We start from the raw sequence: 19658 nt of genomic DNA on the forward strand, positions 1-19658 counted from the left end.
ATTTGAAATTAGCACAGGGCATAACATACAGGCTGTTTTTACTGAAGACCAGGGTATGAAATCCAGATCAAGGATATGTAATAAAAAAACCAAAACATCCTGATAACTACAGTCACTTTCAGCTGTACCTGAAAAATGCATCATTAGACCAACATGGGAGGCATTTACAGCAAGAATATGATTTGAAAACTACTTAAGTGATTTTCTGCATATTTTAAACTTCTGTCTCTATGTTAAAAAAGGCTCATCTTAAAACTCAATGGAACACTGACCTGAGAAATTAGTTTTTGAAACTTCATTATCCTCTACAAACGTATTGATATGTATAGAGGAAATGATCAATAGACATGGCAACCTGTGAGAAAGTTATTAGGGAAACTACAGGTAAAGCTGCTGAGCACAGAAGTGTGAAAATTTATCTCTCACAAATACAAATGTTCAACTCTTTTTCCCAACCCCAATGTCAGCGATGGTTGCCAAGTCAACTTAAGCATTCAATTTTGCACATAAATGAATTATCAGCCAGGGTGCAAGATCAAAACAGGTGTAAAATATTTGCCTTTAGTACTTTCTTTAGCGGACAGACTATTTTAAACTCATCAAAATGAATGACTATGAACCCCATTGAAAAGACAGAGGTATTTCTAGTCCACTTACCATAAATTTTCTTGGATATATTAACAAAAAGGAAAGTCTGTTTTATGTTAAGCATGGCCAAGTTGAACAAGTGAAGGAATTTCAGTTACTCTGAGTCAACAGCATAAAACCTAATTCAGTACTCTTAGCTACTGCAGTTAGAAAGGAAACCTGAAATACCTTCCAAGGTGCTGCATATTGCAAATATCCAAGACTAAGATGCAAAATCCAGGATCAGAATGGTGACAAGGTGCCTCTTATATTATACCAGACCTAAATATGTTTAGTAATATTTTAATATCAGATGGTGATTGGGTGGGGAAACTTTATTCTTGTCAAAAAGAAAAACAAACAGTAAATACCACAGATCTCAATTGTAGAATTTCACCATTCTATCGCCACTTTCATTATGGAGCGGGACTGAATTTCGTGCATAGGCATGGTATGATCCAGTCTTCATAGTAAAGTAAGACTTAATGTCAAGTAATCTGCCATAGAACAAGAAACAGCTGAAATATTAGCTAAAGTAAGATTCTGTGATGGTCTAACTGCCTGTTTACATAATTTAAAAAGTACTTTGATCAAATCGAGGTTTCCATTTCAAACACAGATTTCCGGAGTCCAAGAATGCTGTTCAGCTCCTAACTGAAGGCAGCAATGTGCTTGATGTCAAAAAGCACTATAAAATTATCCTTTCAGAAAAGTCCTCCAAACGGGATTCCAAAGAATATACAGATGGAACTCGCATTCAGTGTTGATGAAATTACATAAAGAGGTCCTGACTAAGACAGAAGCCCAAACCACCATTAAATGAATACGATATGATTGAAGAAAAGTCCTTTTTGGTGTTAACAACCCTCTGGATAGAATAAAAGGATTGATCTTCACTTCAATCCATTGATCTGAATTTTATTAACTAATTGTGAAATGACTGTGCATTATTTGCTGTATTTTTCATTCTGTACACACCATGTACATTTTGCGACAAAGCTTCCCAAATGCTACACTGTTGTGCTTTTTGTCCCAGTGATTTGCGGTCGTGCAAATTCCACAAAGTCATCAATAAGCACTGGCCATGCTCCTAAAAAACATTAAAGTTGCACAGGTAAACTTTTTTTAAAAATTTAATTCCAGACCTTCTTTCTTTATTATTTAATATTATTCAGAAGAGTATAAAACTGAAAAACTGAACTTTAACCAATCCTCAACAAAAAGCACTCCCAGATCAAATACTGCAAAGATTAAATACAAATTAAAACTCTAAATATTTTGCACCTCAACTTTAGCCTTAAATAAGTAGTTCTCTACTCTTGCATAAATGTAGTATTTATATTTTTGAGTGAGTATTGATTTTGAGGGCAATTCAGGACAGTTCCAATGCTTCAGTTTTTTTGATTCATCCCCAGCAAGACTAAATTCAGGTTACCAAAATGCATTTTCCTTAGACTGAGATGTAGTGTCATGGTTAATCCATTCCAATTCAATCCAGATGAGACGAGCAATATCCCCACTTAATGTAACAGTAATCTTTAATGTGCCTACAGTAACTGATATGCCTTTTATTACAAATGAAATTATTGAACATCAAATTGATTTCCTGTCACCTACATTTTTCTGATGTATTCACCAGTCTATTTGCCCCATTTTAACTGTCTCACTTTGATATCTAAAGTCATAGAACTCAAAGTGACGTTTGGTAAAGTGCAGATTTACCTCTAAAGTTACTCTCACTGCTAAATCATTAAGCAAAAATCTCAAGACTGATTCCAAAGTAATTAAAACAGTTTAGCAACTGAATAATAATTATGGAAGCTAAAGCAACTTCAGAGTAATCTTTGGGCAGTTACTTTAGATAACATACCTTCTTCATCATAATTGGACATGTCATCAGCAATCATACAGCTGAAGTCTAATAAAAGATTCCAGGTGTCTTTAGGTATTGATCTTTTATGATGTTCCTAAAGGCAAATATACAACTTAAGAAATCACAATTATAAATTGCAACTTGAATGTACTGAGAAATAATGAAGTAAGCTTTACTGCACAGAACCTAAAACTTGTTTCTGAAATTACTCTCATACCCACATCCAGTTGTAATCTAATACCTGACCTGAAGTAAAACTAAAAGTCCAAACAAGATCAAGGAGGTCAGCTGTATTTACCCTAAATCCATTGAAAATGCATGACTACGTCCTCAATAAAATTAAGTGAATGTAACATCTTAGGCAGCACTTGTCGGGATATCAAATGTTTTATAAACGTTGACTTTTGGAAGTTAAAGAAGTTCAATTAATAACAAAAGATGAGATTTGTTTTTCAATCTACTTACTCCTAATCAATGTTCTTAGTATACACCTGATCTAAAGCAAAACACAACAGTTGGCCAGATTTTCTGAAGAGAGATTGCCACTCCACAACTCCTTTTCTCATCAAATGAAAGAACTCATTTTTGACGGAAGATTCCGTCAGGGGTCCTTCAGAAACCCAGAGTCATGCTTCCATTTGGATAGGTTATTCAGTGCAAAACATACTCTCACAGCAGTCCAATGTCTTATTCTGAAAATTACAGACAGTCACAATGACAGCTCCTGTGACAGGTTAAGTACATAAGGGGACTGAGGTTAGATTCTAGGGGATGTTGGGGGAGTGTAGTTTCGCATGAGAGTTAACTTGGGGGGGGATTAGTTGTATAGCTACTCAGGAGTTAGACTATGCATTGAATAATCTAACTTCGCCTGAATAACTATTTTAATTAACTGCAGTGGAATTCGCTAAATGTTCCAATTATACTTCCAGAGGATTCCAGAAATGGGGAACTGCCCAGCAGAACTTTCCATCTTCCAGGCAGCTCCTCCGGACTTTGCTACAAAGGGGATTCTCTGCAGCTCTCATCTATGCTTCAGAAAGGATTATATTTCTGCAACAATAACATTGACTATTAATAAATTTCCTTTCTCTGCCAGCCAGCAATTTATTGCACTTTGGTATAAGGCAGGTCCTAAGCGACATTGACATTCTAGCAATCTGCCAAGTCCCACATGGCAGATTGGTACAAAAACTAAAATCACATGGGATGCAGGATGAGCTGGCTAGATGGATACAAAACTGGCTTGGTCATAGAAGACAGAGGGTTGTGGCGGAAAGGTGTTTTTCAGAATGGAGATCAGTAACTAATGGCATCAGTCTTAGGTCCTCTGTTGCTTGTAGTATATATAAATGATCTGGAGGAAAATGTGGATGGCCTTTTTAGTAAGTTTGCAAATGACAGGAAGATTGGTGGAGTTACTGATAGTGCTGATGATTGTGAAAGGATAGAACAGGATATTGATGTGGGCACAGAAATGGCAGGTGGAGTTTAATCAGATAAGTATGACGTGATGCATTTGGAGAATCAAATTTAGGTTTGAAGTTTGCTGTATGTGGCAGAATCCTGGGAATATTAACATACAGACAGATCTGGGCGTACAGGTCTACAGTTCCCAGAAGTGGTAACGTAGGCGGCCAAGGTGATTAAGGCATATGGCACACTTGCCTTGATCAGCTTGGACATGGATTACAAGAGTTGGCAAACTATGATGCAGCTTTATAAAACCCTTGTTAGGCTGCATTTGGAGTATTTTGTGCAGTTTTGGTCGGCACACTATCAAAAGGATGTGGAAGCTTTGGAGCATGTGCGCAGAGAAGCCTCACCAGGATCTCAAGGGCATCGGCTATGAGGAAAGTTTAAAAAGACTAGGATTGTTTTCACTCAAAAGATGGCAGCTTGGAGGAAACCCAACAGAGGTCTACAAAATAGGAGAGGCATAGAGAGAATGGATGGTTAGAGGCCTTTTCGCAGGGTTGAAGTTTCAATTACAAGGGGGCAGAGGCTCAAGGTGGAAGGGAGAAAGTTTAAGGGAGATATGCAAGGCAAGGTTTTCACGCAGAGTGTGGTAGGAGCCTGGAATGCACTGCCAGAAGATGTGGTGGAAGCAGGCATATTGGCAACACTTAAGATTCATTGGATGGTTATGTGACTAGGGGGGGGAATAGAGGAATACAGATTGAATAAGGACAGAAGGTTTTTTTTAGTTTAGCTAGGACATGATAATCGGCACAGGCTTGGAGGATTGAAGGGCTGTTCCTGTGCTGTACTCCTTTCTGTTCTTTGTTCGTTGTCAGTCTCAACCAGAAAACCAAACTCCAATTCTTGCCTTGTTTGAAGTTTTCCAGACTTTTCAGTTGGGCGAGTTTTATGATTTTCTCGGTTAGCCTGACCAGAGAGCATAAAGTGATAAAATACTGATATTGGGTTCCATTATAGTTAGCATACCTATGGGAAGAAAAGTCTATCGATGAACGAAACTATGACTTACACACAAGTTTACTCCAAAAATTTGCCTTTGCCCTATATCCCTCAATACTCTTGGCGAACAAAGATTTTCTGACCTGTTATCCATCAGGGTTTGCAGAACTATCTACCAAATACCTACGTTCCTAAGTGTTTAGAAATATTTCCAAATTTCTGTCCTGACAGGTCTGGGTTTAATTTTTTTTTAAACACTACGGCCCTTGCCCTACAAACAATTTCTACTGCTGGGGATTCAATCTAACCTGTCTCTTCCTTTTACTATCTTGAGCAAACTGTCCTATAATGTTCTAAATTTCAGGAAATACAATTCTAAATTGTGTAACCTCTTCTGTATTGGAAGTCAAGGTATAATTCTGATAAATCTACAGTTCCACTCCCACAAAAGTCAGTATATCCTTCCTAAATTGTAGTGCCCAGGACTATCCTCAATACTCAAGTTGTGACCTAACTAGAATTTTGTATAGCTGCTATCTCACTTCTACCACCTAATATTCAGACCTCTTGGTAAAAAGGCCAAAATCTTCCAGACTTCCCTAGAAAGTTCCATTAGATTGTAAGATATTAAATATATTATTCAAAATGGAAAACAGAAAATTACTGGCCAGTTAGCTGAAATCTGGCGTGGGGAAATGCTAGAAGCAGTTATGAGACACTATACTTTGAAAAGTTCAAAGTGACCTGGCACAGTCAACATGGTCTTGTGAAAGGAAATCATGTTTAACCAATTTACTGAGTGCTGTCGTTAAAAGGAGAATCAGTGGATGTACTGAACTTAGATTTCCTGAAGGTATCACATAAGATTCCACAAAGGTTATTGCAGAAAATAAAGGAGGTAACATTTTGGCATGGATTGAAGATTGGAAAGCAAAGAGGAATCGGTAGGCAGCAATCGGCTTTTTGAAGTTGGCAAAGGTGTAACATGTGGTATGTCACAAAGATAAATGCTGCTGCCTTAACAGTTTGCAATTTAAATAAATGACACAGCTGAAGAGGCTAATGGTATGATTACTAAATTTGCTGATTACACAAAGATACAAGGAAAGTATGTCGTAATCAGGAAAAACAATGATCTTGATAGAAGAGGAAATCCTAAAATTCACTCGACTGAAAAGTTGATCTAAGTGATCCAGATAGGTGATAGTGGGCAAAAACTTGTCAATTGAAGTATTATGTGCAGAAAGATTAAAGTTTTAATTTTGGCAGAATAGAGAAGCATATTACGTACATGGTAAGAGACTCAACAGTTTGAGATGGAGAGAGGACTGGATGGGTCAAGTAAGGACTGCAGATGCTGGAGATCAGAGTCAAAAAGCACAGCAGGTCAGGCAGCATTTGAGGAGCAGAAGAATCGATGTTTCGGGCATAAGCTCCCGAAAGGCTTATATCTGAAACGTCGATTCTCCTGCTCCTCGGATGCTGCCTAACCTGTGTTTTCCAGTACCACACTCTCACTTCTGGATGAGTCATGAGAGTTGTAGAGATGTACAGCATGGAAACAGACCCTTCAGTCCAACTTGTTCATGCCGACCAGATATCTCAACCTAATCTAGTCCCATTTGCCAGCACTTGGCCCATATCCTTCTAAATCCTTCCTATTCATATAGGAAGATGCCTTTTAAATGTTGTAATTGTACCAACCTCCATCACTTCCTCTGGCAGCTCAGTCCATACACACACCAATCCTTGCTGGTAAATTGCAAAACCATAGTATGCAGGAATAGTAAGTAACTAAGAAAGCTAATTGGCAACAATGTTATAGTATATTGCAATGAGCTTTGAATGCAAAGGTGGGAGGTTCTGCTTCAGTTATTCAGGGCACTGGTGGAATATTTGGAGGCAGGCTAAATGGGCAAAAGGGCATTCATCTGCTCTTAACTTGTACGTTTGTATATTCCATCAGCTTTTAGAAAACCATTTTCTGTCTCGGTTAATCATATTTCATCAAGCTTTGCACCTGGATCCTCAAGTCTCTTCAGACTTGCAAATTTTTCACCATTTAGCTTAGAGTCTCACAGTCTTAGAAATATATAGTGTGGAAAGAGACTGTTTGGTCCAAATTGTCTATGCCAATACGATATCTTAATCTAATCTCATTTGCCAGCACCTGGCCCTTATCCATCTAAACTGTTCTTATTCATATACCCATTCAGATGCCTTTTAAATGTTGGAATTGTACTAGCCTCCATCACTTCCTCTGGCAACTCATTCCATACACGCACCACCCGCTGTGTGAACAAACAGACCTTGGAGTGCAGGTTCATAGTTCCGTGAAAGTGGAGTCACAGGTAGATATGATAGTGAAAAAGGCGTTTGGTATGTTTTTCTTTATTGGTCAGAGCATCAGGTATAGGAGTTGGGAGGTCATGTTGCTGCTGTACAGGATATTGGTTAACCCACTTTTGGAATATTGTGAAAGGATTTTGTGAAACTTGAAAGGGTTCAGAAAAGATTTACAAGGATGTTGCCAGGATTGGAGCTATAGGGAAAGACTGAATAAGCTGGGGCTGTTTTCCCTGGAGCATTGGAGGCTGAGTGCTGAACCTTATAGAGGTTTATAAGATCATAAAGGGCATGGATAGGATGTGGATTCTGGGATGGGATAGTCTAGACAGCATAGGTTTAGGGTGAGAGGGAAACATTTAAAGGGACCTAAGGGCAACTTTTTCACACAGAGGGTGGTGCGTGTATGGAATGAGTTGCCAGAGGAAGTGGTGGAGGCTGGTACAATTACAACATTTAGAAAGCGTCTGGATGGATAAAATGAATAGGAATGGTTTAGAGGGATATGGGCCAAGTGCTGTCAAATGGGACTAGATTAGGTTGGGATATCTGGTCGGCATGGACAAGTTGGATCGAAGGGTTTGTTTCCATGCTGAATACCTCTGACTCTCTAAGTTATGTCTCTTACAATAGATGATTAAGCCTCTAAATAAGGTGGCTTTTAAAACTGAGACATTTTGCTGAGAAAAATTGTTTGCACTGGTTACAGCTGAAGGAAATAAACAGAAGAGCATGTCCAAAAAAAGGGGAGGGCTATGAGAAATATATACAAGTTTTTTTTTAAAGGACAGAGAATATGTAATTAGAAATCATGGCGAAGCAGATTTTATTAAAACAAAGTGGATAAATATCTGAAACAAAAAGCCAAAAAGAGTTGAACTGGAAATAATTGCTGGCTCTAGAAGAGCTACCCAAAGGTGTAATGAGCCAAATGATCTGTAACACAAAGTCCTGATTACAACTTGATGCCTGCATTAAACAAAAATAACTTCTTTACAGAATACCCAATGGAAACATTTAATTTTGAAACAAGGAAAAAATTAGATTAATTGGAAATGTTCAAATTTATACTCACCAATAAAAACTTATTCCATATATCTAAGAATTTGAATCGCCCAGCAAGTACTAAATTCCAGTATGCAATTGCCATTTCTAAATCTGCAAAATAAAAAAATTTGTACATCTTCAAGAAAAATGTCTACAGCATGCATTAAGAATAGTGCTATATATATCAAATAATTCTAAGCATTAACTTTACACACAGTTTCCGCTATTTTGCATGGTTGCTGCAACAAATGCTTAACCAAAGAAAAAAAAATATGTAAAATTATTAAATAATTTAAAACCCCTCTGTCAGCACCTGATCAATAGGAAATGCCTAGAGATTAAGTTTGCTATAAATACATCAGTAGGCAGCTTATAAAATTACGGTAAATGTTCAAACCCCAATAGCCAAATATATTCCTATTCTCATAAAATAGTTGACTGAACTATGTGTTAACAGCTGAACTGTACCTTAATTAATAGCTCAGTTAATTGCTATGCCATAAAAGGGGAATGCTGCTATATTTACCAGCTTCAAATACCCTTCACAATAAAGATAGAGGACAATTCAGTATAATCTAAATTTTAAGATTCTAAAACTTTGACTATACACAACATGCCCAGCTACAGCAAGCATACATGAGCAAGGGCAAATTAGCCAAGTATCAACTGATCTGTCCTCTTAAAATCAAACGAGAATGGCTGATGTAAAGAATGGGTTTTTCACAAACGAACGCATGAGTCATAGAAGCAACATGTTTCTAATATTAGCAAATGGAGATTTTGAATTCAGTACACATTTTAATTTTCATTTGTAGGCAACTTCTCCTCAACATCGAAGTGGGTTTCACTTGGAAGCATCAGCAATGATTGAAGCACATCCCTGGTGCTATTGACATCAATTTCGTGGTAAAAACGCATTTTAATACAGATTTCTAACTTTTGCACCAAATAGCTTTCTCAGCTTAGGTACAATATTTAGTGTAGAATCTAGCTACAGCTGCCACTATTACAATACTGTGCCAAATTGGATATTTCATATAGAAAAACAGAAAATATTGGAGAAACTCAGGTCTGGCACCAGAGTTAATGTTCGAGTTAATGTTCAAGTCCAATAAGATTCTCCTTCGGAACTCAAGAGACATCAGATGATAGCCATTCACAGGCTATCTGAGCACCAATTTGCAGTTTATTTTGCACTTCAGCACAGATGCCAAGAGCTGGATTTTGTTCACCAGAAATTAAATAGCCAATTATTTTTCATTGAACAGGTCATTAAATTTGGTCTAAAAGTATGGGTGAACTTTAACTCTTCTTTACGATTTTGCCAGCTGCCATTAATTGACCTGATTTCAAAACCTTGAAAATGACATCATGTTTTAGAACCAGCTTAACAGAATAGTAAAGTGAAACAACCAACATTCAAAAGTCCTTTTTATCTTCCACAAAATGCCAACCAAGTTAAATGGAATGCTTTGAAGCATATAAAGATAGCATAAGGCTTTTCACTTCCACTTTTTCAAATTTACATGTAAATTTGCATGAATAAAAAGGGCCATAATACATAAGCATCTTTGTAAACCACTGCAATAAAAATGCATTGATATTTCACTCAAAAGGGCTTGACCACATTGCAGAGGTGAGATAGAAACTTTCAGAAAATTATCAGATTGCTAAGTGCATTAGAGGCATGAAATGGATTTTAAAAACACAAGCTGTATAAACATTGGCATTTCCATTCACTATCAAGTTAATTTTACAGGCAAAATAACTTTCAGCAAGAAAAGGTGAGGTTCAAATGTAGAAAGACAAAGTGAGAGATTCACAAAGATTAAGACAGATTTACAAAGTCCCCGTCAAGTAAACCTTCCATGAGTATCAAAACCTGCAACCCCATTCCAAAAGATGAAAAACTTAACAGCAATCTATGTTTGTTCAATATATTGCTTTAATTGCATGACACCGTGATCTTTTGCTATAAATTCTGTGTCTTATGATCCTGCCCCACCTGATGAAGGAGTAGCACTCTGAAAGTTAGTACTTCCAAATAAGCCTGTTGGACTATAACCTGGTGTTGTGATTTTTAACTTCTTCCATGAGTAGGTCAACAAAACCATACTCCACATCTTGCTTGACTTTTGAGGGAAAAAAAACTTTATTATTTATTTGCATTGTGGGATGTGGGTGTCATTTACTGCCCAACCCTAATTGCCCTTGAGACACTGGTAGTGAGCTGCCTTCTTGAACTGCTGTGGTCCACTGATCCACAATGCCATTAGGGAGGGAATTCCAAGATTTTTGACCCAGCGATAGTGAAGGAGCATTGATGTATTTCCAAGTCAGGATGGCGAGTGACTTGGAGGGGAACTTGAAGAGGGTAGTGTTCCCACGTAACTGCTGCTTTTGTCCTTCTAGATGGAAATGGTCTCGTGTTTGCGAAGTGCTGTCTGAGGATCTTGGGTGAATTTCTGAAGTGCATCTTATAGATGGTACAGAATGTTGCTACTGAGTGTCAGTGGTGGAAGGAGTGGATGCTTGTGGATGCAGTGCCAATCAAGGAGCTGCATTTTCCTGGATGGTATCAATCTTGAGTGTTGTTGGGGCTACACTCACCCAGGCAAGTCGGGAAGATTCCATCACACTCCTGACTTGTGCCTTGTAGATGGTGGAAAGACTTTGAGGAGTCAGGAGGTGAGTTGCTCGCCACAGTATTCCTAGCTTCTGATCTGCTCTTGTAGCCACTGTTTATGTGGTGAGACCAGTTGAGTTTCTGGTCAATGAATACCCCCCAGGATGTTGATAGTGGGGGATTCAGTGATAGTAACACTGTTGAATGTCAAGGGGCAGTGGTTAAATTGTCTCTTATTCGATATAGTCATAGCCTGGCATTTGTGTGGCCCAAATATTACTGGCCATTTGTCAGCCCAAGCCTGGACATTGTCCAGATCTTGTTGCATTTGAGCATGGACTGCTTCAGTATCTGAGCAGTTACAAATGGTGCTGAACATTGGCGATCATCCCCACTTCTAATCTTATGATGGAGGGAAGGTCATTGACGAAGAATCTTATGATGATTAGGCTGAGGACACTACCCTGAGAAATTCCTGCAGAGATGTCCTGGAGCTGAGATGACTGACCTCCAACAATCACGACCATCTTCCGATGTGTCAGCTCTGACTCCAACCAGTGGAAAGTTTGCTCTGATATCCACTGATTCTAGTTTTGCTAGGGCTCCTTGATACCACACTCAGTCGAATGCAGCCTTGATGAAAAGAGCTGTTACTCTCACCTCACCTCTGAAATTCAGCTCTTTTGGCCATGTTTAGACCAAGGCTGTAATGAGGTCTGGAATTTGGATACAATCATCTTATTTTTCTCTTTCTGATCCCACAATACAAAGCATACTGCTTCAGGAATGAAAATCATCATTATTTGTGCGTCTGGATATCGGTTGTGGTTACCTTAAAGAACTCTCCTTTTCAACCTCTCCTCTTGCCGGTGGTGTGGTAATTATTAAGTTAAACCACAATCAGTTGCCTCTCTCTAATGAGAACAAGCCCTATGGTCTTCAGGGATTATGCCAACTTGACCTCTACCTGTACCATTTTTAAGGTGATATTTCCTAAATTTGGGTTTTCATAAATAAGTTAAATTTTTCCATTCATACTTAGCTACCAGTTCATTAAATCTGTGAGACTCACACCTCCAAAGACTTAAATGTTAAATAATCAAAATAAATTGTTCAAACTATGAACTTTTATTTTCACGTATTTGTACTGGAGCAATAAGATTAGCCAGTATACCTGGAGATAAAAATATTTATTTTGCCAGAAATCATGACGATTGCATTTAAACATGGCAAAATCACAACCAGACCAAAAAGATCAAGAATCTTCATTTGCTAACCATCTGCAGACATGCACCAGAGAACAACAACATATGGTAACATCCATCATCTACAGAATTAGCATTTTGAGTGGAAGAAACAAATCAATTCTAAAGCAGTTTTCATTTGAAAATTCACATATGTATTTCAATTAGTTCTGACACAGGACCTCTATATGCAAAGTTTTGGCTTGCTGTTTCTTTTTCCAGATGAACAATCTTCTGAGTGTTTCCAACATTATAACTTATTAGTGCTGTCTGATTAACTTTGCATTTTAATATGTAAAGACCACAAATGATTTTAATTATTTTGTGGCAATATTGTAAAGCCATGAATGGCAATCATTATATCTTTTAAACATTTTGCTAACATTAATCTATGTTTATACCTTTGAAAAATTAGTTCTGCCCCTCTTGTATTCTGTTGCATGTGAAGGTCCTGCAGGTCTGCCTCCACACTTCTCCCTATTCCTCGTTATCTGGCAGCCTAGGTCTTGTTCCCAAGCCTCCTTTAGATTTTCTGTGTTGTCTGCAGACATGGAGATAAATATGGCGCAGATATATTTGTGGAGATTTTCCAGAATGTGGGAAAATAGTTCAGATGGGTTGATTTGCGCTGGAGTCAATTACTTGATGTCAGAAGAATTGAAACTGCTAGCTACTGCTAAGTCCTGTCTGAGATATCTAACTCTAAAACAGCCTTTTGTCAATTTTTTGACTCTACTTGCTGACAACTTCATGCAGCATAACAACGAGCAGCATGGAAAGAAAACTATATATGTAAGATCATGTTTTTTGAAGCATCTCTTCTGGAAGAAGGGTACTAAGGATAATGAAATTCCTGATTGGAAAATAGGAAGAGAATATTGAACTTCTGGGTTCACAGGAGTGTTTTTGTGATTGCAGCATAACCACACATTCTGTTGGAAGGCGATATCCTGAATGTGTCTCCAACTGCAGCACCACTTGGAAAGCCGATTCCTCCTCCCCATAGCGAGTTAAGTGGTTCAGATAAACTGTGTTTATGTTTATCATTTGCTGTTTAAGAATTCAATTTTTATTAAATAATACACCAAGTATTAACAAAAAAATGTATTAACGTGCAACAATGATAGGGAAAACTTTTTTTTATAACTCCATGGACCTACATATATATTAATCCGCATTTCTGATTAGACACACATGCAATGTGATCCAAACTTATTATGCACAGACAAAAAAAAACATTGGTAATGTCTTGGAAAAATGATGGCCTAAAATGCGAAAGCAAGAGACTAGGGCCAAAAACAAGTTTAAAATGTTTTGATATACTATTTCAATTGGAATGGTACATACAGTAAAAGTTTTAAAAAGTAAACAAAATCTACAAATTAAATCACTTTACTTTTCCTTAATTCTATCTAGGGTCAATCGGAACTAACACACCAACTCTAATTGGGGTGAAACAATGAGCAGCCAGTCACAGACATGGCATTTTCTACTCTATTAAACAGCCCCCACTAAAACCAATTTTAAAAGATTATGACAAACAAAAAGACTAGGACATATTAAAACTTTTGTACTCTTCTGCTCTGCATTTTCTCAATACATTTAATGAAAAATCTATTCTTTACAGGTTGCATTAGTCTGAAACAACTCCACTACATAAAATTCATCAGAATACTGTTCTTTGTAGTTATGCTCTGAAGTATTCTGAAAATCAACAGATCTTTTTCTGCACTTACCTAAACCCTTCTGGCCTGGATTCTTTGCGAAGTTGAATGTAAATTGGTAAAAGTCTTTAAACTTTGCTTGGTCTTTTAATTCTAGTTCCAACTTTGGCAGAAGGATTTTCAGTTTTTCTATGCTGTCACACCTTGGGTAACAAGAAAAATATTTTGTCAAAGAAATGCCAACATATCACATATTTTTATAATCACATCCTTTTTTCTCATAAAATCATTAAAATTTCTTCATCCTCCCCCTCCTTCCAATTGCAAAGTTGTTTTCTTTTTAAACTAGGTCTCAATAAGACCTAATTTAAACAAGGGCATCAATTTACAAGTTAAGCAAGTTGTTTTCAAGTTTTGCAAGCTTAGCAATCACGCATTTAAAGGATGATTCAAATTCAGTGATTCAAAAATGCCAACATATTTGTATGAAAGGTACAAATAAGACAGATTGATTATAAAACTGGCAAGCTTTGGAACTCTTCTGGATGCCACAATAAGACCCTATTCAATTACTAACTTCTCTATGGTTTCATTCCTATTCCTGGTTTATACATTTCAGGGCAAACGATTGGGCTATTTAATTTTTTTAAAGAATTTGATTGGGTCAAAGGGAAGAGATATTTCTTATGGTTGAATCACTGAAGGAAAGGGGACATGACCGTAAGATATAGGAGCAAAATTCAGCCATCAAGTCTGCTCCACCATTCATCATGGTTGACATGTTTCTCCACCCCATTCTCCTGACTTCTTCCCGAAACCCTTGATCGATAAGAACCTCAGTCTTAAGTACGCTCAATGACTTGGCCTCCAGAATCTTCTGTAGGAATGGGTACCATAGATTCACCACCTTCTGCTGAAGAAACTTTTCATCTCAATTATCAAGAGTCATCCCTTCATTAAGGCTCTGCACTCAGGTCCTAGTCTCACCGACTAGTTGAAACATCATCTCCATTTTATCCAGTATTCTGTAAGTTTCAATCAGATCCCCAACATCATTCTAAACTCCATCAAGCACACACCCCTAGTCCTCAACTGCCATTCATTTGACAAGCCCTTCATCCCCAGGATCATTCTTGTAAATCTCCTATGGTCCCCCTCCAATGCCTTCCTTCGATAAGGGCCCAAAACAGCTCTTAATATTCCAAATTCTAGAATTATATACAGCCTCAGGAGTACGTCACTGCTCTTTTATTTCCACCATCTTGAAATGAATGCTAACATTCCATTTGCCTTTCTAACTGCCAACTGAACATGCACATTAATCATAGGAGCCCTAGTTCAGGATTGTCTTAAGTCACTTTGTGTTCAGATTTCCAAAGGCTTTGCCCATTTCGAGAACAGTCTATACCTCTATTCTTCCAACCAAAGTGCATAACCTCACATTTTCCCACATTGCATTCCATCTGCCACTACTTTGCCGACTTTCCTAGCTTGTCCAAGTCCTTCAGCAGCCTCCCTACTCCTCCAACACCATCTGCTACTCCACTTGGTTTTGTGTCATCTGCAAATTTAACAACAATGTCCACAGTTTCTTCATCCGGATTGTTTACATATAATGTGAATAGTTGTGGTACCAACATTGACCCCTGCAGAACTCCACTAGTCACCAGCTACCATTACGAAAATGACCTATTTACTCTCTGCCATCTGCCAGACAATCCTTTATCTGTGCCACTGCCTTGCCCTCGACACCATGGACTGTTATAATAAGTAGCAGATTCCTGTGTGGCACCTTGTCCAAAGCCTTCTGAAGACCTGAACAGATCATGGTCACTGACTCTCCTTTAGGAACCCTCCAACCACAAGGATGAACTCAGATTTCTCCAGTTTCCTCATTTCTCCTCCCCCCAACTTGTCTCAGTCCCAACCCTCGAACTCAGCACCACCTTCCTAACCTGCAATCTTCTTCCTGACCTCTCCGCCCCCACCCCCACTCCAGCCTATCACCCTCACCTGAACCTCCTTCCACCTATCGCTCCCCTGGCATCTCCTTAATGATGGCCACTGCATTTACCCCTGCGCCCAGATTCTCTTGAAGTTCTAGTATGCTGCCAATATCTTCCACCATGGAGACTGACGCAAAGTACCTATTCAGTTCCTCCATTTCTGTGTTCCCCATTACTACTGGTCCAACCTCATTTTCTAGCATCCAATGTCCACTCTTGCCTCTCTCTTACATGTATCTAAAAAACTGCTCACAATCATCTTTTCTATTACTAACTAACTTACACTCATATTTCATCTTCTACCCCTCTTACTGCCTTTGTAATTATCCTCTGTTGGTTTTTAAAGGCTTCCCAATCCTCTGGCTTCCCACTAATCTTCACATTTTATGCTTTTACTTTTATACTGTCCATGGCTTCCCTTGTCAGCCATGGTTGCCTTGTCCTCTCTTTAGTATAGTCCTTCTTGAGCTTAAAAAAAATCAAGACCATTGAATTGAAAAGTCAGGAAGCACTTTTTTTGTCAAAGGTTAGTGCAAATTTCAAAGACTAGGAATTTCAAGACTGAAACACTACTTTTATTATGTAAGGATATCAAGGGATACATATGGAGTAAAGGTGGAAATGTCCAGGAGAGGAACTGAGCGACCATGATCTAGTCGAATAATGCAGCAAGTGCAAATGGTGTCTGGTCATCTCTTGTCATGAGCAAAATATTACAGATGCTGGAAATCTGGAATAAAAATACAATCCTTGAAATATTTGCATGTTACGCAGCAACTGTGGAAAGAAAAACAATTAACAATCCAAGTGGATGCCTTTTATTTGAACTGATGAAAGGTCAATCTGAAACATTAATTTTGTTTCTTTACAGGTGGTAGTCAAACAAGGTTTCTTCATATTTTCAGCTTTCACCAGTTCTTTAGGTTTCAAAGTCACAGTCAGCCAACATGGAAAAAGACTCTCCATGCCAACTATGTTCCCAAATTAAACTAGTCCCATCTTTTTGTTTTTGGTTCATATCCCTCCAAATTGTTTCTATTCATGAACTTCTGCAAATGTCTTTTAAACCTTGTAACTGTATCCGCATCCACCATTTTTGCTGACAGTTCATTCCACACAGGAATTATTCTATATAAAAATAAGTTGCCCCACTTGTCCTTTTTAAATCGTTTCTCTTCTCACCTTAAAAATATGGCCCCTAGTTTTGAACTGCCTCACCCTAGGGAAAATACCCTTGATAATCACCTTATCTATGTCCTTCATGATTTTATAAACCTCAGTAAGGTCACCACTCAACCTCCCATGTTCCAGTGAAAAAGGTCCCAGTTGTCCAGTCTATTTTTATATCTCAAACCTTCCATGCCTGACAACATTTTGGTAAATATTCTCTGAACCCTCTCTTGTTTAATTAAATTTAAATAAATAGAAGGTTTTCTTTAGTAGTTAACCAATAAGAGTAGCTGACTGAAGTGCAGAATGCCCAAATGGCAATTGTAAGTGATTGTGAAGGTTAACTAGTACTCAAGATTGATGGGAAGAGGAGAATGCTATTGGTCATAGAACATTTGGATACACAAATTTGCCTAGTTTGGAAGACTATATTTATTTTCAACTCATCCACTTCTGTTATGGCTTATTGCATACCTCTACTAACATTTTGTTTACTGTAATCATAGAACATTGAAAACATACAAGGGCCCAGTCCAAAAAATTAGATTTTGTGGTAATGTGTGCATATAAGGGATATTGGCCAAGGGCTCAACAAATGAAAATTCATACAGGGTAGAGGAATTTAGAGCCCATTGCATGATGCATGACAAAACACAAAGAAACATGTCAATGCTGTTGAAAACTTGAGTGGTTATTTCCTTAATGAAAGGATTTTTATGATTCCTGCAGAGATCAACAACTTAGCAAGTTTTGAGAATATTTGTAGCTGAGGTTGAGGTTCCAGATGTAGATTTGCTCGCTGAGCCGGAAGGTTCATTTCCAGACGTTTCGTCATCCTAAGTAACATCTTCAGTGGGCCTCAGGCGAATCACATTATTCCTGTTTTCTATTTATGAGTTTGGGTTTCTTTGGGCTGGTGATGTCATTTCCTGTTCTTTTTCTCAGGGGGTGGTAAATAGGGTCTAACTTGATATGTTTGTTGATAGAGTTCCAGTTGGAATGCCATGCTTCTAGGAATTTTCGTGCACGTCTCTGTTTGGCTTGTCCTAGGATGGATGTGTTATCCCAGTTGAAGTGGTGTCCTTCATTATCTGTATGTAAGGACACGAGTGATAGAGGGGGTCATGTCGTTTTGTGTTTAGTTGGTGTTCATGTATCCTGGTGGCTAGTTTTCTGTCTGTCCAATAGCAAAAAAATACTGCGTACAAACTGTAACAAACACTACATTGAACAAACAGGCATCAGGATACATGAACACCAACTAGCCACAAAGCGACATGACCCTCTCTCACTAGTATCTCACTAAAAAGAACAGGAAATGACATCATCAACCCAAAGAAACCCAAACATATAAATAGAAAGTAGGAATCAAGTACAGTGCTTCGCTTGAGGCCCACTGAAGATGTTACCTAGTAGGGTGACAAAATGCCTGGAAATGAACCTTCCAGCTCAGCAAGCAAACCTACATCCAAGACCAACAACTTTTAAAAGAAATTTGAACTTCAGGTTACTGACTAAAAGGAATATATCACAAGATTTAGGTTTTAAAGCAGTTACTGTAACAACAGCAATATTAACTAAACATCGTTTTTTGTAATGACAAACTGCAGAAATTAACTTCCCCCATTTAACTCTTCACATGTTCAAAAATCTCACATAGCATCAGTATTTTGCAATGTCTCGTAAGTGGACACATCATTCTCTAGGAACCAATCCAAATAATTCTTAACTCCTGCAGGCCTGCTTTTCCTTTTGCAGAAATGATTTTCACTGGGAGGAGATAAATGCCTTCCACCTTCATGTATTTTGAGCCCTGATATCTTGAATGTCTGTTTTCTTCTCCAGAATGTGAAGGTGCTGGCGTTGGACTGGGGTGGACAAAGGCAAAAATCACATGACATCAGGTTACAGTCCAATCACAAGCTTTTGAAACATCACTCCTTTGTCAGATGCAGTGAGACAGGGCACACTTACACAGAGTTTATAGGCATTGAGATCAAAGGATCATACAATTGGTCTAAGTGGAGTGAACAAACCTAAAATGGTGATGGAGAACCATTAGAAAGGAGATGCAAGTTTTGATTGATTAAGATGCAAATTCAGAATCTATTTCAAGTCACTGACCCGAGATAATTAAAGGCTTCACCAGTGTCTGCCTAATTTTCCCAATTTCAATCAGGCAGAGATACAAAAGGTGACATCTCATGTCAGGCAGTGAATTGTAGGTGTAAAGCCTCATTTCAGAATCTGTCTCTGAGTTTTAAATCAGGTTGGTCTTGTTCTGGAAACAGGAATTTATAAAATGTCACACTGACTGTGACTGCAAGTGGTGTGTTTTTTGAACAGAATAGAATGTATCTGCAAATAAACAAACATCTTGGATGAAATGGTCACTGTGCTCACCTCTCCCCAGTTTCTCTTGAAGTTCTGGTTTGCTCCTGGTGTCTTCAACCATGAGACTGATGCAAAGTACCCATTCAGCTCCTCCACCATTTATTTGTTCCCCAATACTACTACTTCAGCCTCATTTTCCAATGTTCTAATGCCTCTTTTGCCTCTATCTTATCTTTTAGATTGCTAAAAAAAAACTTATTCTTCTTTTATATTACTAGATAGCCTACACTCATATTTCTT

The 19658-nt window shown here is 38.1% G+C and overlaps 1 protein-coding gene across 6 annotated transcripts in view; it reads right to left on the reverse strand.

Annotated features, from left to right (window-relative positions):
• Positions 1-947: 947 nt before the first annotated feature.
• Positions 948-19658, reverse strand: part of dcun1d1 (DCN1, defective in cullin neddylation 1, domain containing 1 (S. cerevisiae)) — a 95463-nt gene continuing 76752 nt past the window's right edge. For 5 of the 6 annotated variants that reach the window (XM_060834744.1, XM_060834742.1, XM_060834746.1 and 2 more), the window contains 4 exons: positions 13921-14051; positions 8343-8425; positions 2498-2594; positions 948-1717 (listed from right to left, as the gene is read on the reverse strand). In XM_060834744.1, coding sequence (XP_060690727.1) covers positions 1638-1717; positions 2498-2594; positions 8343-8425; positions 13921-14051 — 391 coding nt within the window. In that variant the 3' untranslated portion in view covers positions 948-1637. Of the gene's footprint in view, positions 1718-2497; positions 2595-8341; positions 8426-12585; positions 12726-13920; positions 14052-19658 lie in introns of those variants that run through there. The other variant, XM_060834745.1, reaches the window with a different exon arrangement.

The sequence above is a fragment of the Hemiscyllium ocellatum genome, chromosome 13 (assembly GCF_020745735.1).
Source record: "Hemiscyllium ocellatum isolate sHemOce1 chromosome 13, sHemOce1.pat.X.cur, whole genome shotgun sequence".
NCBI classification, from domain to species: domain Eukaryota; kingdom Metazoa; phylum Chordata; class Chondrichthyes; order Orectolobiformes; family Hemiscylliidae; genus Hemiscyllium; species Hemiscyllium ocellatum.